The 24,476-nt window shown below is 38.9% G+C and overlaps 1 protein-coding gene across 2 annotated transcripts in view; it reads right to left on the bottom strand.

Moving 5' to 3' along the window:
* MYZAP (myocardial zonula adherens protein) overlaps positions 1-24,476 on the bottom strand; it is a 51,443-nt gene that overhangs the window by 4,600 nt on the left and 22,367 nt on the right. The window contains exons 7-13 of one of the 2 annotated variants that reach the window (XM_069026223.1): positions 21,955-22,080; positions 20,969-21,097; positions 19,120-19,205; positions 16,879-16,984; positions 6,320-6,403; positions 5,798-5,898; positions 1,754-4,368 (exon numbers count right to left, since the gene is read on the bottom strand). In XM_069026223.1, coding sequence (XP_068882324.1) covers positions 4,266-4,368; positions 5,798-5,898; positions 6,320-6,403; positions 16,879-16,984; positions 19,120-19,205; positions 20,969-21,097; positions 21,955-22,080 — 735 coding nt within the window. In that variant the 3' untranslated portion in view covers positions 1,754-4,265. Of the gene's footprint in view, positions 1-1,753; positions 4,369-5,797; positions 5,899-6,319; positions 6,404-16,878; positions 16,985-19,119; positions 19,206-20,968; positions 21,098-21,954; positions 22,081-24,476 lie in introns of those variants that run through there. The other variant, XM_069026224.1, reaches the window with a different exon arrangement.

The raw sequence follows: 24,476 nt of genomic DNA, 5'->3' as shown, positions 1-24,476 counted from the left end.
ATACAGGGGGTTCATCTTTCCTTGCCTGCGTTATGCTACATTTACTATATTTTATTTTAAAATTTAGGTACTTCATCTTGTGAAATACGAATCTTTCAGTGGATATGCTCCAGCCACGTTTTTAAGTGAATCATTAGCAGAACTTTCCTGCAGGGTCACACTTGCCTAACGCGGTGCGCGTTCGTGTCGCTGCGGGCCGGTCGGGCTGCATGAGGCCCCACAAAGGCCACAGCACCCCAGAAACAATTCAGAACTGCGGGCTGTGCCGTAGCACTGGCTCCAGACCACCTGAACTGGCACACGCACCCTCAGTGAGCCTCTCCGTGCAGCAGCAGTGGGGTCATTACTGAATGGTGATTGCCGGGTGGTAGCTGGCAGCTTTTTAAAGTTGATGCCAGTGGAGGTTCCTCGATCCAAGCAGTAGTGAGAGGCACATTTCTCAGGGACTGTTGAAGCCGTTGTTCTATGAGCAGGACGAAGGCAGGGCCAAGCCGGAGGGACTGGCGAAGGAAGTGCTCTGAAATGTCCGCTGCCCCTTTGCTTGCACAGCTGGATGACCGAAGGAAAGGCTAAGGGCCAGGGGAAATGAGATCAGTCAAGTAGGCAGCTACCCATGGAAAAAATACCACAGTCAGGGTGAGAAAAGAGATTTCCTTTTCCCTGAACTTCTAGGCAAAACTCCCCAAGGGATTTTCCACAGATGATCCAGGTAGTGCGTAACAGACGGAAATGATCTCCAACTTTTCTTTTGAAAATATTCACATACTTTTGAGTTGTAAATGGCTCCTGTGTCCTTCTTTTCTTGTGCTCCTTCCATGTTGTGCTTAAGGTAGGGCTGGAAGGGCTCTGGTCTCTCAAGCACTTTTCTTTTACACATGCAAATAGCCCCAGGTGCTGAACAGGAATGAAATAAAATGTAAGTGGGATGAAACTCCCAGCAGGTACATCTCCATTCTGTGGAGCAGGGACTTCCTGTGCAGAATTACTGATTTAATGCACGGAGAACTTCTCATCTTTCCATATGTAAAACTTTTCAGATGTCAAATATTTAAAGCTATCTGAAAAGCATCAATATCCAGCTCCCAAAATCCCATGTTGTAGGTTCAGCACCAAGCACTGCTGATCTCAACAAGATTGTATCAGGGCTTGTTGACAATCTGAACTGAATACACATATATAGGGAAGCATGATTTGAGTAAAAAAACTTGACATTCTTCCTCTGAGCATTGCAAACCTGTAACACTGTGATTGTCATGTTTGCATGACCTCTTCTTTAGTTGACATGTAGATTGCTTTATTGTTATAGTCTTAAAAATTAATCTCTGTTATCAGTAAGTGGATATAAACTGTAAATAAAGATGGGCCACAGCCATCCCAGTCTCATCCTGCTGAAGCCTGGAGAACATCATCCCAGATGGATTCAGATGTTATCTGGAGGATCTGAAGCTGTTGGGGATTTTTGTAAGAGCTGTGCTGCCCAGTTCTTGTTTGTCCTGTGCAACTCAATAGTTTTTTATTTCATGAAAGAGTTCATCTACTTTTGTTACTTGGCTTTGAGAAGGTGTTTAGCAAGGGAGTGCCTTCCTGTTCTCAAGAGCCCGTCTGCCAAAGGAAACACCGACGAGAACATCGAGGCTCCGCAGGAGCTGCCTTCCATTCCCACATGGTTTGAACAAACAAGGTTGTGAACAGTATGAGCTTGCAACGTTTTAAGGTAGGTTTATTTCTAAATGACTGTTGACACAACAGAACAACAAGTTTAAATACAGTATTTATTGCAGTTTATCCTTTTCATGTCCTACATACCAGATGTATTAAAAGCATACAATGTAATACATTATTTATACGGCATATATGAAAAGTGTATCCCAAAATACTTTCCAGAGTATCTGGAATAAATCACAAAAAAACTTGTCATGGTACAAATGTAGTCATACAATTGACTTACATTTAGTACTTTCTGGGACCTTTCTATATGGCTTTTATTGCTGTTTACAGAAATTTTACTAGTTTCTAATGTTATAGTACTAATTGCTCAGTCTCAAATTGAGAAAATTTATACAGAAGTGTTACAGTCTTTTCAGTCAGATTTTTTATTATCTGTGCTAATTTACATTACTGCTCATTTCACTGGAAAGCTCTACATTTTCATGTAACACAATCACATAAATACAGTTCTTTTCCTGTTCTTCACAGTTACCAAATTTAGAGCAGTAGTCCAATCAAATGATGGTCATCCAGCTCACTGCATGTCAAAATTCGCTTAAAATACAGCTTAGACTTCAGTCCTTACTTGGTTTTAAAAAAAATACCATATTTCATTAAACAGTCAAGACAGAATTTACACAAAAAACCTTTACAGTAAAAACTTAAGGCCTTGCTGCATTCCTGGTAAAGGCTTGAGCAGATTATCAAAATGTTGCAAGTCTCAGAGTTAAAACAGCTTGCAGCATTTTCAGGAGATCATCAGGAGTATATTAAAAGTAGAGAGAACTTCCTTTGAGTCTGTGTCAAAACAACATTTTGATACTTATCCTGCCCTCTCCTACCATTCATTGAGCACCTCACAGTCATCAGGTTCTGTTTTCTGAATTCTGGCCAAACTCAGAGGGATGAGGGATTTTCACTTATTTAATCTTGTCAGTCAATGTCTTTTACAACAACATGCATTTCCTTTTATCTAAAAATGCCACCTTCATCCATTTATCTTAAGTTATAAGGTAATTTTCACAAACCATGGTGCAGAATTCAAGTCCTGAATTACAGAGGGACTATTTGGGCACAAAAATGCTAAAAGACATTCTGTAAGACCTAAAGCTGTACCCCTAATGGACATTAATATACCTATGGGGATTAGTTTTTAGTGTCTTTCTCTTCCTAAACAGATACTGTTTAATATTTGCTGTTATCAGCCACTAGATGGAGATAGGATTTCACAGGTACAAAGCTTATCCCTGAAATCAGAGTTGAGTCGTTACTCATCCTCTTGTGGGTTCAATATGAGGTAAATATTATTATTTTAAATACAACTTTAGTAAGTGTACTTGATTTGAATAGACAGGACTGAATTGCATTAGGCTGGAGATAAAAGCCCCCTTTGTGAACCTCCTGGGATTGACACTGCATGCAAGAACAATACTGATCATACAAAACCTAAATTGTTTGTTTTCTGTTGCAGTTAATTAATACAAAAAGATCCTTCATCCATGTTAACAGAATTACAATAAAATATTCCTAATTAATTTTAAGTTCACTAAGAGTGGAAGATCAAAACAAGATGTAAATAATACCGTATATGTATATTTAAATTAGTTCAGCACTAGATACAGTCAATCCTGCTGCTACTTTGAAGCCAAAAATAAGATTTTAAGTGCTTTGGACAAAAAAAATAGTACTCAAACCCCAAAATCCTGATTCAGGATTGCTATTGCTGTTGGAATTTCAAGGACTGCTGCAGGTTGCAGTAGGCAAAATTTTGTTTAATGAAAACTCCTTCCTCAAATGGAAAAATAAATAAATAAAGTGTCAGGGATGTTCCCACACAGTTACTACTGAATGTATCACCCATGGTCGGTCTATCCCACTACTGAGAAAGTGCAAACCAGTGCCTCAGTCCAACAAAGCAAATTCCATTATAATCTGCTCTGTGCCTTACTATTTTGAGCAGCAAACACTATATTCATCTGCATGTGTTGAGGGAATTGTTTCAAACAGCCCAGTTCATCTCTCCCTCCCAACCAAACAGTGCTGGGTACAAGAGAGCTGCTCCCAGGTGGAGAAAGCCCTCAACTGTACCAGCTCTCTGTGACAGGTGTGATCCACCCTCAGTCTGAACAGATTCAGAGCTTCCACACTAATTCCCTCTGCCAGCACAGCTTCAGATACTGCTTCCAGTAGTAGTGACAACAGAATATATTAGAGCTTTGGTACACAACCAAATTACAACACAATTGAAGAAAAAAACCAACTGTACAGCTATACAAGTCCTTCTTACAGGCATTTGAAATGACACATTGCATTAGACAGCTTCTAAAGAAGCAGTATTGCCTGACTGCTGCTTCACTCAGCCTGCTGCTTCCCTATTCCCTCACAGGTAACATCAGTAGTAACTTCAGGTATGAAGTTACTAAAGAGCTGCTTTCAGGATAAATTTAGCAAGACTCCATGCTGCTGTTCTTCTCTATGAATGGATAAAAATTTATCTAACTAAGCTGCGACGGCGCAAGATATCTGCTCCTATTTAGAAAGCTCGATGAGTTGAATGCTCAGGATGTACTGGTTTTTGTGCTAAATTCCAGCACTCTCTTGAACGGGGTGTATGTCCTCACCGGCCTCGGACTTTCAGAGGATCTGTTCTCAGTGCTTGTGCTGTTCAGGAGACAAGAGAAATCTTACAGAGTTAAGGTTAGAGGATCACACAGCTGGGCTCACAATGCCATGGCAATGAACTTGTGCCCTTGTGTTGATAGTGTCAGGCTAAAATTAAACTAGTCAGTGTATTTGGTATGTTCCATATTTCTTTTCTATAATGCCACAAAGAATATTTGATAAAAACCGGGGCAGATACTGTCACATTTACAGGCTGGCATTTGCTGGAGCTCATAGTAGAATGTCCAGCAATAAAGTTATTAGGACTAAGGATCCTGCAACAAAAAAAGATAGCAATATTGCATTTAAGAACACAATTAATCATTAAGAGTAATTCTATGAAATCTAAACTGCACAGAAGTGCATTCCTGCACAGAGATAAATCTCAAAAATAGGAAAATATCAGATAAATAGGGGCTGTGCTTACATACAGAGGGGCCCAAGAGAGAGCAACAAAGATAAGTTTCTGTTGACAACCTGAGTGAAAACTGTATTTAAGGTTTCAAAACACATGCCATTAAAATATGCTCTAGGCTGAACTCTGAAATGAGTGTATTTTTAAATTATGAAGGAAATTTTAGTTTGCTTACTGATTTCATATACTAATTTACATTCCTCAAACTAAACAATTCAGTTTGCAGGGCAGTTACAATGAACAAGTTTACTTGTTGGTAATAAAAGTAATGTGAAGTGGTCCTTGTTATGTTACTGGTTTCTTCCTGTTTAGCCCTTCCCTGTGGTGACTTGTGGGGAAGACTGAAATGCCAGTGCAGAGTCCTGCTCCCAGAGCTCAGTGCCCTGCTGCAGGCTCAGGGCAGAGGGAGCTGAGGAGAAGGGGAGGCACCACACCCCAGTCTTTACAAACCAGGCTCCAGAGCCACTGGCCCCACAGAGCAGCGACAGCGTTCCTGTGCAGGTGTCGTGATGTCATGGCACTGTTTACCTGGCAATCCTCCACCTTGGGCCAGGAGATCTCCAGGACTGACTGCAGCCCTCCACTGTTGGTGTTACCTGCTCTCCCAGTGGTCCTGGTCACACCTCTGGGCACACAGGGTAGGCTGTGCCCGGAGCCAGCGCTGAGCAGCCTCGGGCAGAGCTGTGCAGTGTCTGTGGCTGGGCTGCCAGCAGCCACTCTGCACCAATACTTCTCATACCTCACAGTCCCCTCTCTGAATTCAGCTTTACTCTTGACTTAAATTGCATTATTGGCAATAACTGCTCCCCAAGGGTTTGCAGTATGTTTGCATCTTTAAGAAAAGAATAAATCCTAAACCATAGATCACTGAAGTAAACTGCACCTAGGAGTGAAGTGCCCTTTTAAACTCCACAATCCACTCAAATAGTTTATTAGCAAAATGGTTTACTAATACAGCACTGATAAGGGGCATTATGAGGAATTTTCCTACAAACAAGCAGAAAAAGTAAATACCTGTATGGAAGATCACATTCTACAGCAGTATCTCTGGTTTCTATATTGGTCTTTCGTTGGTTTTCCATTAAGTAGTCCAGTTTATCTTGTAATTCTTTATTCTGGGAATCAGTAATTTTCATCACAAGTTTATTTCACTTATGTTAATTAAACAAGGAAATAAAATTGCACATTGCACTCTCCCCACAAGAAATAGTGTATAAGTATTTATTGAGAAAATAAAGGAATCCTTAATTCTGGAAAGAATATACATTAAACCAACAGTTTTATTCAGAAGCTTCTGGTTTAAGTCACTATAAAACTATTTTAAAATTGTAAGTTAAGAAACTTAGCGTGAATATTGAGACTTCATTACATATATTCCTGACTGTATGACTGGTTTCGTAAGTTTAATTTCCATTTGAGAACAGCAAATACATATAGTAATTATACATCCAGATAACACTGGATGACATTTGTTCAAACTTAATTTGGTTTCATAAAATAATCACAATAATGTAAACTTAAAAGGTAATGCCTTACCTCACATTCTAAGAAAGAGATTTTTTCTAAAAGCTGTATTATAAATAATTCCTTTTCTTTTACTTTCTTCCTTAGCATTTCAATCTATGAAGAAAAACAAAGACATTTAGTCTGATGGGGATGGGAAAAGGAAGAAAAGGATCTAGGTATCACAGGAAGAAAACATGTTTAATATTATTGTTCAGCAGTAACTGAATACCTGTAAGTATTCACAAACTGCTTTAGTCACTGGATTAGCTACCACATTTAGTGGACTTTTACTAAAGAGAATTCATTCTGTAGAACAGCTAAACTGAAATCAAGGAACACTCAGAATACATTCATTTTTTTATGGCAGTCATTGGAAGAATGACCATTTCTGAATACTTGGGTCAAATTTTCCATGCATTCTCGCCAGTCACTTTTAAACACTGTATCTTAAAATCAGTGCTGTGAAAAAACACTAACATCCCTTTCAAAACCACCAGTGTAAAATTTTTCAGCATATCTGCAAACAGGGATTAATAGAAATATTCCCATCTTGCTAAAAGAGAAAGATAAAATACTCAAGGCGCAATAATGAAAACAACAGCAGTACTACCACCCTCCCAAAAATTTACTGCTAGAAAATTATAAAATATTTTAAAAAAACATACAGAACTATGAAAGAAATTAAGCAAAACAAATACATATATTGAACTGAAAAATGAAAAGTTATAACACCAACTGAACTTTAATTTAGTCTCCATGACCTTCAGGTATCACATCTCACTGACACAATGATCAGCTGTTACTTGGAAAAGCTAAAACATAAACGCCATACAGTGTTTGCAGAATACAGGAGTGCTATCATCATCCATCTTCCTCAAAATCTGGTATTTCCTTTTTTTCTCTTTTAAAGTCCATGTAAAAACCACCATGTCATCTAAAGCTATTATCATTTCAGTTTTCAACTCACAGAAACACAAAGCTTGTAGCATTTTCAGAAAATCTTAGAACATACCTTGATCTTTATATTTAACTACTACTTTGCTTAATAGTATGCCTGAATGAAGTCAGCTATGTCTTCACTGGTTCAATAGCTTCAGTCCTGCCAATAAACTCCACTTTAAAAAGATAAACTGTTCTCTTAGGACTTTCAAGTGGATCTTTTCTATTAATATTCTGTTCTCCTACTGTGCATATAAGGAAATAATACTAACATCAATCAAGGAAACCCAAAGCCAAGCACAGCTGTGTGATCACACTGACACACAGCCATTCTTGCTTGTTATTGAGAATAATCAACTCCATCAGCTACCTAGGCTGGTTTTTACATCAAACACAAAATATTTCTGTTTCCAAATAAGTGATCGAATTATCTGTCATCCAAAAGCAATACCAAACTCTTGTGTTTCACAGGCATGTACCTTAACTTATATTCATTCTGTGATAGAAAGATCCTAAGACATGAAATACACTGACAGTAACCATTACGTTCACCAGCATCATGTACAAATAGATTTTGTGTAAGTTAAAATTAAAGTTCTGTTTATTCTTCACATTGGCTACAGAGAGACAAACTCCCTAAGGATGTTTTTGAGTTACTTTAAGTAGAATAGTCTGAAGGCAAGGATGAGCATGGGCACCTTAAAATCTAACGGAGACTACAAAAAGGAAGATTTTGACAAACAGTTTCCTCCCCTTCCCAAACACAGAACTGAACTCCAAAAAGACATTTTGTAGTTTGGTGAGGATGCTCTAGGGAGCAGCAGACTGAAGCATACACAACAGTACCTCCAGCCTCTCTGTAACAGAGTACCAGTCAGAACCCATTAAAACCATGCCCTTGCCCCAGAATCACGCCAGATTTTTAAATATGCCTTCTTTTCTGCAGAGAATATGGTCCTACACAATCCCATGCTCAGTGTCTCAGTCTAGCAGCCAAACAGAATGATGTGGTTAGACCATGCAGGTTACAGAATGATCAGGCTGTGAATTGTGTAACTTATATAAAACTTTTTGGTGGATCTTTAAACATTAAGAACTCAGACACAGCCACACAGCCCAAATACATTTCAGGAGAAATAAATGCAACAGTGGCTAAAATGAGAGGCTGTTTCAGCACCAGGAAAAATGTCCAGCAGTCCTGCTCCCTGGATGCAACAGAGCACCCTGTGAGGCCACTGCAGAAGGAAAGCAGGATGAGAATGGAGCAGGAATGCTGCATCCCCAGACACAAGGCCAAAGAGTTGCCTCAGCAGCTACTGCAGTCCAAGGGCTGAAACAAGTGGCCTGACACAGATGACACATCCCATCAGAGTAACTTACTATAAAAATAAGTTTATTTACTGAATAAGGACTTGGGTACACATCATCTTATGCCATTAGCCCCAGGAATGAAAAACCTGATTTGATTAATCCTTGAGAGGGTATGTCACAGGAAACCAGGAAAAACAGGAATAGCTCTATGAGATTATATTAATATATTACTATATTAAATTTTAAAAACCCCAAAACCCACAAATCCAAGACTTGAGAATTTCTTTTGTTTCTAGAAGCTTCATGAAGCAAGAGAACAACTAGGAGGTGACAGAGCAATAGACTTTGACTCTGTGTTGAACACAATGTAAGGAGGAGGAGAGGAGAAGCAAGATGGGTCAAACACAATACTGAACTCTAGGCCTGAGTGGTGGCCAGAATAGACTGGTCAGAATGGTCAGAAATAAATCAGTGCAAGCCAAAGACTCTCAAATTCCATGGACTGACTCTTGTATCCAAGTAATTTCTGGACTGACTCCAGGATAAAATTATCATCAAGATGTTCCTATGTTTTCTGTGGTCGATGCCCATGGCCTATAATCCACCTCATCCTTGCTGCCTGCAGACTTCAGCATTTCAGCTCACTAAACTCAGCAACTTGCTCCCAAACCTGGCTTTTGCACAACTACCCTCTCAGATTTCTTCATAATTTTCTACAAGCACTATTCAGGTACATCCTTCAGGTTCATTCTTCCAACCTTCTCTAGAAATGTCCAGACAGACTTCCCTTAGCACTTAATTCTTGACCTGATTTACATTGTTAAGACTCCACGTTTCTACCTGTACTTCTATAACCTTCCTGTCTACATTAAGCACTCAAACAAAACTGGCAACCTACTTAGAAGTATCAGTTACATTCATTAATTTCAAAACAGTTGTACTAACAATAGTAGTGTCACTTAAGCAACCCTGGGCCACAGTCCAGGTTTTTCTTACCACTTCATTCTCTCTTACCTCCCCCAACCCACTGTATCCATTGTTCCTGCTTTCCCTTCTCCTGTTGGGAGATATCTGACTATTCCAAAACTGGGAAGATAAAAGCTACAAGGCCCAAGCTACAGTTTGTAATTTATCTGGTGTGCCAGCAACTGAGGGGCATCATGGGCTCTCAGCCCTTCAGCCACCCCACCTCAATCCCCAGCATTGCCCTGTTGGGCCGAGAAAGGGCAACTGATCTCTCCCCATCCTGGCACAATCCATGAAGTTCCCTGCCAATGGTGCTGGATGTACAGCTTGCATTTCACATACCCACTGCAATTTCTAATGATCTGAATCAGTCCAACATGGAATGTGAATCATCCTGAATTTATCCACTGACTCAGGATTAATACGGTCACGCACTTCTTTTTAAGTTCTCTCATCCTTTCTTCCACCCTACTACTGTTACCACCTCTATGCTTTTGCCTCCTTCTGAAACCTTGAGGTCATTTCTCAAACGGCCTCAATCTTCCCACTGTCACTTTATCTTGCTGCATCTCCCAGAAAATTCAATTCTTCTTGTCCATCCCATCAATGAAGATCTCTTTCTCACTGCTGCACCTAATATATATAGAGTCTCCAAATACCAAACAACTGTCACAGTACTTGAATGGGCTGTGTAAATACTTTCTAGGAGGAGCTGCACTTCTGACTTTCTCCTGCACCATCAAGCAACTAAACTTTGCTTCACTAAGATGGAAAGTGAGATGTAAGAGTCAACAGCATTAAACTGATCTTGTTGACAGAATACCTAAGAAGAACAGTCAGGAGGAGAATTGGAGAATTCAAGACCTAAAAGGAAGAGTCTCTAAAGAAATGCTGGATATGTGAGTAGCGGTATTAGAATGAAAAGTCAACAGAATTACTAAGCTACTAAAGCAGAAGGAAAAAGCATCTTGAGAAAAAACTAAAATTGTGTTTAAATGTAGAGCCTTTATAAAGAAAGCCTGAAATAGGAAACTTTACTTTATTCTGTGTAACTCAGACACAGATTTGGAGGCATTAAACTACACAGTGATCTTCTGGATTGGAATAGACCCAGCTATTAGGTAAACACAGTCAACATTTACCACTTGATAGTATTATCCATTAGTTTAAAATATTTATCAGGACATAGTTTTAATATATGTAGGTATCATATTACTCAAGTATGCTTATATTTTCCTTATTCATCTACCATTAATGGATTGGGCATCAGTAACACCAATACAGAGACATGAACAAACTGGTCATAAATATGACTACACAGGACAAACACATGCTACACAGCATGCACAAAACAAGACAGATGACACATTGTAACATCAGCCTGAACTCTCAGAGGTCATTGCTGTACAAGGAAAACAGGATTTTCCCCAGTCCAGTATTTCACTGGACCTTAACTGGTATTTATGAGAGGCTAGACAAGTGTTGAAAGTTTTTCAGGGAGAATAATACAGTAAATAGGAATGAGCACCTTTGCCTTTTAATCCTCCTTAAATCATGTGAGCAACTTATCAATACTTTTTGTATTTTAAAATTCACATTGCGCTTACAGAAAAAATAACAACTGATTGATTTAGGTTAATGCACCAACATAGAGACCTTCCTAAATGAATGAGCTCTATGAACACATTATGCCAGTGGTTGATGTCCACATATGGCTAAAGCAGGGGCTGGCATATCCTAATGAGTTACAGACATTGGCTCATTGTCTGCACATCAACCCACCTCGTTAAGCACTGCCTTAGTAATGGGCAAGTTTTCTAATTAATGACTTGGCCTGGCAATTCCCAGCTGAAAGTGCTGATGTTATGCATATATAAACACTCTCACCAAACACCAGCAGTGCTTCTACCTCTGCCAATAGATAAGCAATGTACTGCTTGCTTAAGTCCACTGAGGAATGCCAAACGCTTGTATTGGGGAGGGGTGGAGGAGGGTGTGGCAAGTTATTCATGTTCTGTCCTTTATCTTCTTCCTCCAATCTCCCAAGGTGGGTTTCTCTTTCTACATTTCTCGTTCTGCATTTTTGTTGTTGTTTTGTTTTTATGGTAGGTACTATGCAGTGCAGATTTTGGTTAATAAAAGTTTGGCATCTGTTGTTGGTAATTCCATCTTGTCCTCCTCTGTGCTTCTGTGTGGCTTCTTTTACTTGACCTTGAAACTGTTCTTCCATATTCAAAGAGGGAAAATTCTCTGTATATCTGAAGTTGGACTGTCTTGATACAGATGTTTTCAGATGGTCAAGTCTTTTGTGGAAAAATTTCTTCTTTTATACCCCATTTGTGCAATACAAAATATCTTCTGCATTTGGGATATCATTTGCTCATTAGCACTTTCTCCTTTCATGCAAGTATCTTCCCCGACAGAACAGGAGACAGCTTCTCCCTGGTGTCTGTTCACCACTTATTATCCAACGAATCTGAGACTAAAGCTGGAGAACAGCTCATGGGCCATGACCTAGAGACAGTTCAATTCAGTAGTTAGGGGAATTTCACGTGAAATCTGAGTTCTGTAGATAATTTCTTGGCATGAAATCAAATATCCTTTTTTCTTCAGACCCCTTCAGAACAGCTTCCTATATCTGCATCAACCCCCTCGCCTTGCTTACAAAATGTAAATGCTTATTTCCTTCCCTCTCCTGCTTCTCAACAATGAAACATTACATATAAAATTAGCTTATTGTGCAATGAAATTGCATCCATTTCAAAGTGAATTGCACAAATCTCAGAACTAAACCTCTCTTAAATCTCTCCAGGTTTGAAATTGAGATCAAGCCACAAAATAATTATTTTGTTAATTTAAAATCAATTTTTTTTTGTTTTGTATTTGTTTTGTATTTCATTTATCTTACATGACAGTTTCATTTCCTACCCTGGCAGGTCAACAGGATGAACTGGTTGATCCTATCAGATAGATACTCAGAAGAGAAGCTTTTACCCCTCTCATGGAACAAGAGCAATTTCAACCCTGAAGGAAACAACGTGGTAGCAGCTTCCCATACCCTGCCGTGGTGCCTCTGTGCCTGCATCTGCCTGCCCAGTCCCATCTCAGCAGGGGAAAGTCCTTAGTGGAAGGGCCTGAAGTTTGTGTGCCTCTGCCTTTCACCTGAATCTCCCTGCAAATTCTTCCTCTCATCAAACTGTCTTTTTCCTGGATTGTCTTTGCAAGTCTCTCTCTGCCCAGCCATACTTTGAGATAGCATCAAAGGCAAAGGCTAAAAAATCTCTGAGCTTTGGGTGACCCACTCTGGCCATCTGTCTCTCCTCACTCGTTTTTTGAAAGCCTGCAATGTACAAATAGCATGAAAAAAGGGCTGGGTTTCTAAACACCTGCCAAATAGAAGTCCTGCACTTTTAACTGCCAGTGTTTCATATAAAATGTACTACACTAAGCAGTGAGCAAATAGATTTGTATAACAAACAAGTTCAGCACATGGATGAATCTGTCAGCCATAAATCATCTGCAGTCTCTCTTTAATGAGAACATGAGGCTTTAAGACTATGCAGGATAACTTTCTGCTCAGCTGGTGCACTAATGGGCAGCAATTTTTTGCTCTCATAGAAAAGAATCCCTATGAGGATGAAAAATGTGTGTGCATGAGAGCTAACACACAGAGATATTGAAAGTCACTGGCTCCAGCAATGTTCCATTTTATTTCTTCCATTTATTTTTCTTCTGAAAGTTATTTTCTGTGCTCCTGTTTAATTTATGACTGGTTTAACTAGATCAAGTTGAAAAAGGTTCTATTAATACCTGAGATGGAAGGATTTCTTTTAAGAGGAAAAAAATTAGAAGCAAATTATTTCTTTGCTAAGGAGTATAAGCACACTGAATTGTGAGTGTCCTTCTCTGCCTGGGCTCAATTCCCTAGATCATATAAACGCTGCATTCAGTGCCAACATGATGAGACCTATGAAGAGGAAGGTGTTAATACTCTTTCCCTCCATGGCCTCCTACATTTGGTGCTTCTCTGCCAGCATCCCCTTTTATGCTAAGTTAGGACTGACCACCACCTCCTAACACTTTTTTAAATGCCATCAAAACAGCATCAGAGGTGTTAGAGCTGCCTGCTGCATCACAAAACTCCACTATAAAGTTTCTCTTTTCATTTTGTCCTGACTGCTTGCTGTTCTTTTACAGAATGCCTTGCATCTGTCACTTGCAAATGATCCATCATCTTTCCCAAAAAGGGCTTAAGAGCAATCTATTTTGGGATTTTTTTCAGCCAGGAGATTCATCTCAGTACTTGTCCAACTTTGATAATTCTCCATATGAGTTTGAAGCAGTATATCTTGTTTGTTCAGCATCCCTTTGAAGTGATGTTAATTTCTCCAATTTCTCTGAATTGGAGATTGTAACAGCATAAACTCGTTGTGATTTACACTGGAAGAACAAACCCCTTATTTATACTTCAGATCTGTGTCCATACATGATACTAAATAAATCTCATCCTGCATTCAAGCAAGTATAGGCTTTCTCACCTAGCAGCTCACAGAGTAGCTCTGTTCCAGCTTCCAACAAAAGCACTGCTGATAATTTTGACTACTTATTTTCCTTCCACTTCTCTCCTGAGTTTCAAAACCACATGTCAAAACCACAACACCAGGTTAGCCTGTTCTCACTCTGCTGTCATGCCACAGAGAAGCTAAGAGTTTCAGAAAGAAAAATTTCTAGCTTTTGAATTACTTGATTATTTTTTCTCAATTATTTAAATGCAAGTTATCAATATCATTATAATACCCTCATAAACCCTAAGATGGCATGTTATTTTACAAATACTAGCCATGAAAATACTGCAATAATGAGTAACATGACAGGTTTTCATTACACTTTTCTTGCTATTCCTTGCCATTAAATTCTGCAATCAGTTAAATTTAGTGTAGGGAGGATGTGTGTTTAAATATACCCTGATGAACATGTCGTCCGGGACTTAAATAGTAGTGCAATCTTCCCTATTTACTCTAGCAGATATTTTTAGTGCTTCTGCTCACTAGTTTTTAACCTCAGAACAGACTCTTCAGATAGCTTTCCTTTTCAATATTTTCATTGCCAGTTTCTCAGCTTCTATGGCATAGTTAGTGAGTGCTTGCTTAAAATGAGCCAAAAAATACTTATCTAATGTTACGTAGAGAAGAGCACAAAATCATGAAAAGCACCACATGCTTGGACAGTTGAGGGCATACATATCTACAATGCTTTTTCTCTTGCCCCATGGTGAACAGCTACTCTTCTCTACATTATTAAAGCTGCTATTTTTAGGCCTTTAATTAAGAGTCCAGTTTAAAATAGCGCATGCCAACTATACTGTGGATATTTTCTTGAACACAGTACAAACACAGCAACAAATAGCACGAAATTAAAAAGCAAAGCCCCAAACATTAAATGCCTGATGTACTTGGTACCACCTGACCTGATCAAACCTCTTTGGAGTCTTTAGCTACCTCACTAGTGAAAATACAGATGTAGCTACAGATGTTCATGCCATTCTCAAGGAAGCTGAATTAAAAATTAAAACACACAAGGACTAAAGGAGAGAGCAAAAATATTTACCCTATGGTTATGTGGCAGTCAAGGACTGATAGAGGTTTAACTGAATCTGAAGAGCAGGCAGTCAGACAGCAGTTAGAAGCAGACATGTTTGACAATTAAGTAGTGACTTGGTCACCTAACACTCGTTAAATAGGATAACCAGATGATCTAGAAGGGCTTTCTGTGTATATGAAGGCACCAACAGAGATTCGTTACAAGGAATCAGCAAGCTAAACTCCCCCATTAAATCTAATATTTATGATATCATAATCATTGGCTCAGGCTTTATATGTGGTTTTATTCCAAAACAAAACATGGAGTGGAAAGGATTTGTTATACCAATGCAGCCCACTGGAGGTCAACCAACCTTTAAAACACGTTTAGTAATAAAGGGCAAAATTTAGGCCACCATCCTCATATATTACTAGAATCATTCAGGGTGCCACATGTATAACAAATCCTTTAGAACTTTTGTTTAGAACAGACAGAAAAAAACTCATAATACAATGTCTGGTGCACACAGATACAAAGCAGATTAAATAACTGTTCCCGTAATGAGGGGTTTTTGTGCCACTTGCACTGCCACACTATAATCTATTAATTAGATGGATTGGATTATTAGACTGAAGAAATTTTCCTTAATAGACTATCATGGTATAAAAACTGTTAGTTCAGTTTTAGACCAGCTATGATGCTTGAAAACAGTGATAATGGCAAACTAAACTAAAACCAAAACCTCAAGACTTGACGTGTCTGTTATGACTTTAATCCTTCTGTGTAAAAAACACTTAGTATCACACATCTGATCATACAGAAGGAATACATCAGAATCTTATAAAACAAAGCAGATATACATAATTACATATAAATACATACTTGACAAAAATGGAACAACTCCATGTCTAATCAGAAATCCTGCAATAGCACATTGTGAATGCAGAAAGAATGCCTTAGATTTGAGTGGTTTCTAAATATTTGATATTTTGAATATATGATGTCCAGATACAAATCAAAGATATCTCATGAATGCCTATCCTCTGTGCAGTAGGAAGGCTCATCTAACAGAGCTGTCAGTCTGCTTTGTAAAGCTCCAATTTAAACTTATCTATTTCCCACGTCATTCTTTCCACTTGGAGAAACAGAAATGTTTGCAATTACAGCCTTCTGACTGCAAAAGTTTCCTGACACATAAGTAGCCTGTAACCTAAAGCATCTATCCAGCAAAATTCCACTTAAAATTTTGCAGGAAATGGTATCCGCTAAGATGGTGTCCCCAGACCAGGGTAAGAAGAGATGAGCAGTGAAAAACTGTGCTTACTCACCTATTTCTGTGAGGAATCACATTAAACAAACAAAAAAACCCAAACAAAATCCCCCCCCCAAACCAAAACAACAGAACAATAAAGGTCAGTTTTTGCCTTCCACTTCTGTACAGAAGGGAGACCCTTCACGACTAGACTGCATCGTGTCAGCAGGTACCCTCTGAATAGTTCAAATTGAGCCAGAAGTTGTATGTTGCATTTCCTGAACACCCATGAAGAAGTAAAGAATTAGTGTCAGCCTAAAGATCACATATATAAAAGTGATCTTTATACTTATATAAAAGTATAAAACCCATAGCCACTGGATTAAACTGCTTTCATCTACTGTTTCGCTGGCTCCAGATGCTTAACTCAACTTCCACTGTAACTAAGGTGGCACAAGGCAATTGCACAAAGAACACAGTTCTCTTTGGATTATGTACTAAAAGAATCAGTGCTCCTCAAAGACGTTTTACTACACCTCACCTCCTCAACCATATGCTTGACTTTCTTCTGTTGGCAGTGGACCATGTCATCCAGATGCTTGATCCGCTCTCTCAGGCTGGCTGCTACCTCCTCCAAGTGCTGTGACCTGGCAAAACATGCAAGAACCAAGCCTGTAAGTGGGGAGCTATGCAGTGTAAGCAGAACAAGAAAAACCCCCATAATCCACCATAAATCAGGGCAGGCAAGTCAAATTGCACTGACAGATGTCAAATTGTCCAAAGTACATTTTAATGTGATCTTAGACTAAGTGGCCGTCTCCACCCAACTCAACTCACCTTTGTCTTGCATACTGACATGCTTAGTCAGAGCCTGAAATGCTGACAATTAAACAATTGATAAAACTCATCTCAAGATGTGTTTTCCTTTAAGTGAAAGGCTTTTAGACAACTAGATCTTTAGCTTCAGAGAGACACATTTAGCCTGACTTACTACTACCTGCAAATATTTTGGAAATGTATGCTAAACAAAAGCCAGGAAGCTTTCAAAGCTGTCTTACTGCAGGGGAGCCTTGAGTCAAGAATTTGGCAGAGCTGCCAACAGCAGCAAAAATGCTAACTGGAATAGTATTAACTCCTCAACAGTCAGCAAGAATGCTATAAATGGTTTAAATTTGTGCATACAACTCTTCAGATAGATTCTGCATTTCTTCAGATCTGTTTAATACAGAAAGTGAACACCCACAGAACTCCTGCCACAAGCTGGTTTTCAGCTTGTCAGAAAAGTAGCTTTAGAATATACAAGGAAACAGAAGTGAAGCTTTTCTGTAAGTTTTTGTCTCTTTGGCCATGGGAGTCTCCATTTTTATCTGAATGTCCAATTCTTAAAATTTGTCAAAGAAAGCAATTACTTGCTTACAAAATAAACTGCTGTACTGCTAGGTTCAGGACTGGACAGAATTTGAGAACGGGAAGAGGGGAATCAAAAACAAAAAGGCTTTTTTCATCTTGACCTGTGCACAGCAGAAAAAAAAAAACTGTTAAAGCTGCAAAGAGAAAAACCATTCTAAGACAAAGCAGCAGATGGCAAACTGTAAGACATGATTCCAGTGAATGACTGAACTGTATGCTGTTTCACCCCCAAAAGAGTCTCTATTAACTGTGAAGTACTCTGCAGAAATGTAACTGCAGCACTTTGACAAGGACTCAAAAAATTCAAGGCACTGCTGCTGGTTTTTCAATTGTGCATATTAAGGTCTCACAAAACTTTAATTTATATTGTGATTGCAATTATAGCACATATTTTGTATCTCATTGGAAGATTCAGGATCTTAAGCATTGATAGCAATAGAGAAACGGAACAGACATCCTTTCTATGGTGGAGCACAAGTGTCTGATAAGGTACAGACAGGTAAAGACAACTTAAGAACAAACCAGCATCATCTGAACACAGATTCATTGCTTGCACAGCATAGATTGCAACTGTGAGCTTGCTTGCATTGCACGAATTCCTGCCTGAACATTGCCTTTACCCTTTTTACTGCAGTGTAACTTTTCACACTGAAAAGGATTCACTGAAGCGAGAAGGGTCTGTGTTATTCAGAGGTAAAGGAAACCAGCAATTATCTTTCATCTCCATATTCTATGTTGTATGCAAGTGACATCTGTTCACTTTAAGCTATTATTTTAACAGGCTGCTGCAAAAAGCCATTCTTACCCTGGAACCAGAGAAGCTGGTCACTGATCAATACAAGGCACTGAGAAGCTCTCAGCAGGGACCTCCTTTTATGTTTATGCTTCCCAAAGAACAGCAGGATGCCCAAAGCCTTAAAACTGAATTTCTGGGTGCCACAGAACCATAAGTAGTAATCAAGTACAATTATTCAGTCTCTGGTTATAATTCATCTTTACCCATTCAAGCAGTGTCATATAAACCTTTGAGTTTAGATAGTGAAAGTATTCATAGTCAGGATTATAGTCCTCTAAATTTGAGAATGCAGATTTAAGAAAAATGCAAGCCACAGATATGTCACAGCTTGTTCCATCTACAATGGATTCTACACATTTGCAAACTTTTCAGAAAAGATGCATGAAGGTGTTCTTTGTCACAAAAATTAATTGTCTTGATATTTTACATGTAAATAAATCTATATTCAGATGGACAATCCCTACCAGACTGCAGTTTTAAGGTCAGAAAAGGCAAAATTCAGATGTCTTCAAAAACAAAGAAACCCCTAAAGTTTCCTAGCAATACTAAAAGTTCCACAGACAAGTCATATCTCACCTTTCACTGTCGGAGTTGTTTTCAGATTTTGCTCCAGATATTTGTAGTTCATTTAATTCAAGTTGTTTTTGCAGCTGGTGACGTTCCTAAACAAGAAAAGTTATCTTTCAGTTCTCCGTGTATCAAAATGTAAAGGCTTCACAAACCATATGTCATTGCAATTCAAAGCATCATTTGTGAAATTAAAATAGAAACTGATTAAACAAAATTCATGCATTTCCTATCACCAAGGAGCACAGGATACATAATAATAAAATCAATTTCCCAGCTATGCATGGAAATAAGATCACTTTTCAATTTTCTATTTGAAGATATATGGCTGTACTTGAAACTGAATTTTTTTCAATAAAAAGGTGAGTCATCAAAATCTTTAACTACATAAATGTCAAATTGTCCATGTTATCACTCCAAAAAGATCTCCCAATCCAAGGCTGAGATAAAAGGTATTGTTGCATTTTCTTCCCCCGGAGTATTCCTGTTTATTTTTAAGTGCCACCAGCACAGTGCTAGTGAAGATCTATGAGGACTTGGGGACTGAGTCAAAACAAGTTAGCAGAGAAGTAAGTGTGTTATCCACTTTATTAGAAATTTAAGAGCCATTCAGTCTCACTGGGCGAATATCAGCCAGATAAGAGCAGACTAAATAACTAATGTGAAGGAACTCATCTGTACTTGTGAACTATACTGGAATCCTACATTCACTGCGTAATACTTAAAAGTTGTAGGCTGAAGCCCAGATGAAGTTAATGCAGCCACTACAGAGGCATATTAAGCTGAGCAATTTCAGTGTTATCACTAATTCTACTAATGGATTTTCAAGCATTAGATAAAAGGGACTTAATGCACATTAGACTAACCAGTCAAGCCAGCAAGACTGGCTTATAAAAACCTATTTCTCAGTAGACACTGATATTAAATATGTACTACACTAAAGTAAAATTGGTGAAAAAAACCACTTCATTTGTAAGAGCAGAAGATTTTATTCCCTCCACTGACTAAAACACTCTCTACTCCTATATTTGAGATAGTGAGGCACGAATCTTTAAAGATCATGAGATGCCTGCTATTGAATGAAATGAGAAATGCCAAAGTACATCCAAGACCATTTCATAGCCACTGCAGCCAAGGCTGCCCTTGAGCTTCACATTCCCCAGCAACTCCTCCTTGTTGGTGAGAACAAGGTCCAGAACAGCACCTCTCCTCACTGGCTCCTCTAGCAACTGGAGAAGGAAGTTATCATCAACACATTCCAGGAACCTGGATTACTTATGCTCTTCAGTGTTGTTCCTCCAAATGACATCAGGGTAGTTGAAAATCCCCATGAGGACCTCTTGTGAACAAGGGGCTGCTCCCATTGTCTGTAAAGGGTCTCATCCTTTTAGTATTCCTGGCTGAGTGGCCCCCACTCTAATGTCACCTGTCCCTGCCCTCCCTTTAATCCTGACCAACAGGTTCTCCATCAGCTTCTCACTTATCCCCAGATGGAGCTCTGTGCACTCCACAACAACATTTCTAAGAGACTCTGGGTCATTTATGATTATCACTTGATGAGACCTTGAAGGGACACTGAATGGTTTTTAAATTCTCTCTTTAAAATAACGGCTCATTTCCTAAATAAATGCTGACACCTTAGCCCTGTAAGGACCACCAGAAAGCCAGAACCACCTCCTAATCACAGTTGTCTCAATGGCAGTCCAGGTGCATTTACTGATACAAATACAGTAACTAAGATCCAAACAGCAATGGTATGACACTGAGCAGGGAACTGAGCAGCAGAACAACACCAACAAGTGAAATATCCTCCATGCACTTGTGCGTTTCCTTTCAAGGCAGCAATCAGCTCTCATACCTCTTCCATGCGTTCAATCAGCCGGTCCAGCTCACCAATCCTCTGGTCTTTCTCCTGTATGCTTGTTTCTGTAATCTGCATCTTCTTATTTGCCTCTTCAATAGCCTTCAGAAGCCGATTTGTTTCCTCCTACAAGTAAGAACATTTACAGTCACATTGGCATCTAATATATTAATGAGGAATATTTATTTCTCTTTTTGGCTACAGAGCCCGGCTAAGAGTTCTTAAATAGCTCAAAGCTTCTCACTACACCTACTCAGAAATCTGGAAGACCTGTGACCCTAAATGTGAATTACATAGAGCAAAGGCTTTGGGGTACTTTGAAATACACAGATATTAGTGAAGAGTCATTATGACAATCCAAGAGAAACTTTTACCCATTTCTTAGATAGCTAATTTCCCTTCTGAGGATGCTGTTAAGTAACAGCATAAGAAAAATATGCTGCTGCAAAAGACAGCTTTTTAAACACCACAGTTAGCCATGTTCAGCTTTGTACTTTCCTCACATGTAAAGCAATATGAATAAAAAGGAGCATCTATCTTTAATCTCCATCATTATCTGACTCTATCATTTTAAAAAATGCAATAACTGACTGTTCATAGAAAGGTTAAACTTGGGAGTGGAGGGGAATTGTGGGACAGGAGAGTTCTTGCTCCAGTAGTATCCAGTGAAGTTGTTCCCTTTCTTCTTCTTAAACTGTCACTTAAAATTGGACATTGTATTTTCCTTTTTTAGAGAATCAGAAGTTAAAAAAACGTACTTACTCTATTTCAGATTTTTAAATCTACATTATTATCTGACATTACTATGCTTGAATACATATTTTTCTTAGTCCTACAACCCCAAAAGTTTGGAAAGCTTAGTAACTATGGCACAACTAGTCACAGAGACAGAAGTGAAGGAATACGCATCAACTCCGGAGTATGAAGTGATTGAGGAATGACACCCAAGCTAAGCACCACTCTTACAGACTGGCTATACATACTAGGAGCATTTCTTTCTCAGCCTTATGTTTCTGTTCCTCTTCTCGCATTTTTTCCTCATACTGACTATACAGCTTTCTTGTCATCTCCCTCATGACTTCAGCATTGGCTTCCTGTGATGATTCCACCTATGAGAGAGGAAGGTTGACCCATCAGTAACTACAGTATTGCTGGCAGCAGGAGAAAGAGAGTTCACATGATGAGAAAATATGAGTTTGAAGTTTAGCTCCACCTTGTTATAAATCTGACATTGCAAAAGTAGATTTCCATTTCCATCAAGACCATTTACAGCATTCTGCCAATATTCACATAATTTGAATCTGTTGAAGTTACTGTTCCATCAAGTTCCATGTTGTCTGAATTCAGCTCATTTAGTCATTGCTTATCCAAGACCAGGCCATGCCTCTTTACTGAACCCTTCCATAACAGCCTCCAAGTCACTTGGTTTATTTCCCCATTGAAATATTATCTCCCCCCATTCTACTGAAGCATAGACTAGAGATGGACTATCTTCAACTCCTGTTTCTAAATGACCATGAACACTCAAAGCAACACTTTATTGCAGTTCCCTCCCTGCTCTCTCTTGGTTTTTCACATTCTGCTCTTTGTGTAGGCGTAAGAACAAGGATAACCATGCAACAAAGCAATCAAACTTAAAATCAACATTCTCAGATGTGTGGAAGGGTTAATTTTTAACAACAGAACCAGAAACTTTACTAGAACTACAGGGAAGAGGGCAGAATGGTAATTCAGAGACAGGATTTCCTGCTGTTGGCTGAAAACACTGACTGAACCACACCCTCAGTAATTAAACACCAGATAGGATATTCACAGCTTAAGCCCATCTACTATGTAAACCACAATAAAAGTGAAGTAAAACAGCTAGTCCAGGACTTAGTTCTCTTCCTAGAGATGCTATGAATCAGCCCATGTTATAGTGAAATGCTGTGGATGCTACAAAAGTGACAGGAAGAGGAGGAATTAAGTGTTCCCTGCTGATCACCACACTTAACACAAAATAGAGAGTTCTGATGATTAAGGTTTTAGGTTGGATTTTTTTTTCTATTTCAAGGACCGAAAGGTTTAGTAAACCCTTGGGTTCATCGTGCATGGTAGAAACAAGCTTGTTTAGCATACTGCATTTTATTCTTTGAAAAGGGATGAGCTCTGAAGGATTCCACTTGTACTGCAATTGTGTCCTTTGTCATCTCACCTAGGCCAACCCTGGGGCACAGGTAGTGCCTGCACTTTATGAGAGGGTGTGGAGTTATATGAACCTTCCACATTTCAGGAAGCCTGAAAGAATTGTACCATTTAGAGAAAGCCAATTATCAAACCCCAGATTCCTTAAGATCCACTGAACTGGAACAGGATCTCTGGCCTTTCATCTCCATCATTCCCTTCCTTCCTTACACCTTGAACAATGAGGACAGTAAAAGCAAGCATAAAAAAGTAGATGTATCAGGGCATCTGTTATAATATGCTTAAGCAACACCTCCACTCTAACTTGTTGCTAATGTATGAATAAACCAAACCTCTTTAATAAGCCTCACAGGTGTGTTCTGCACCCAGAATGTAATCATGGTATACAGTAGTTACTGCTTTCCAACACTAACCTCCCAGATTCCACACCATCCTCTTACATTCACCCCTAGAATGAATTCCCAGATGTCCTGGCACCTTTGAGACACATTTTATATTTAACTGTCAAAGACAGTAATAAGGTATTTTATTCACTAATTTGGTACTAAAACTGCAAGTTTGAGGCCAAAATTTACACTTTTTTCTATGTAAATGCAGGGCATGTATTCTGCAGAGCTTGACATGCTTGAAGATAAACAAATCCTTATGCATTCTGTTGAACTGAGATGTAAGCTGCAGTTCCCTGCTCTTAGAAACAGACATATCTTTCCCTGACTTGCTGGGGCATGTCCTTAAAATTATAGTGAAGCCCAAATTTCTGGTTTAAAATCCTAATTGCATCATTTTTGCTTCTGTTACTTGGTTTTTCCCTCTTTTTATTTCCTGCTGACAACAGCAGGTGCAAAATACAGCTACTTTTATAGCCTGCAAAGCTTCACTGTGAGAGGAAAGCAGAATATGAAATGCACTTGTGTTTTCTTGTTTAACCACTCATCATTAAGCATGACTGCTAGTCACTAGCAAAACAGCCAAAAAGGAACACCTTCTCTGACAAAATTAAACAGGAATACAGCTGCAGTCACCCTAATTTCACAAATTTAACAAAAAAAAATCACGAATTTTTCAAAATCTGACAAATTCTGATACAGTACTATATCCAAATTAGTCTACTTTGAGCAATCTTAAGAGAGACAAAGGTTCCCAGAAGAAGGGGGGGGGGGGGGGGGGGTGTTTGTTTTATTTGGGATTTTTGTGGGCTTGGTTTTTTTGAGATTACCGGAACACATTGGGCAGATGAGGGAGAACATGGTCAAGCTTTCTGTCACATTAAACCTTGCATTTCGTGTTTTATTCCCTTGCATTTCTCTGAAAGAAAGAGCTT

The sequence above is a fragment of the Aphelocoma coerulescens genome, chromosome 10, assembly GCF_041296385.1.
Source record: "Aphelocoma coerulescens isolate FSJ_1873_10779 chromosome 10, UR_Acoe_1.0, whole genome shotgun sequence".
Lineage (NCBI taxonomy): Eukaryota > Metazoa > Chordata > Aves > Passeriformes > Corvidae > Aphelocoma > Aphelocoma coerulescens.
This window is presented reverse-complemented; position numbering and strand designations above follow the sequence as displayed.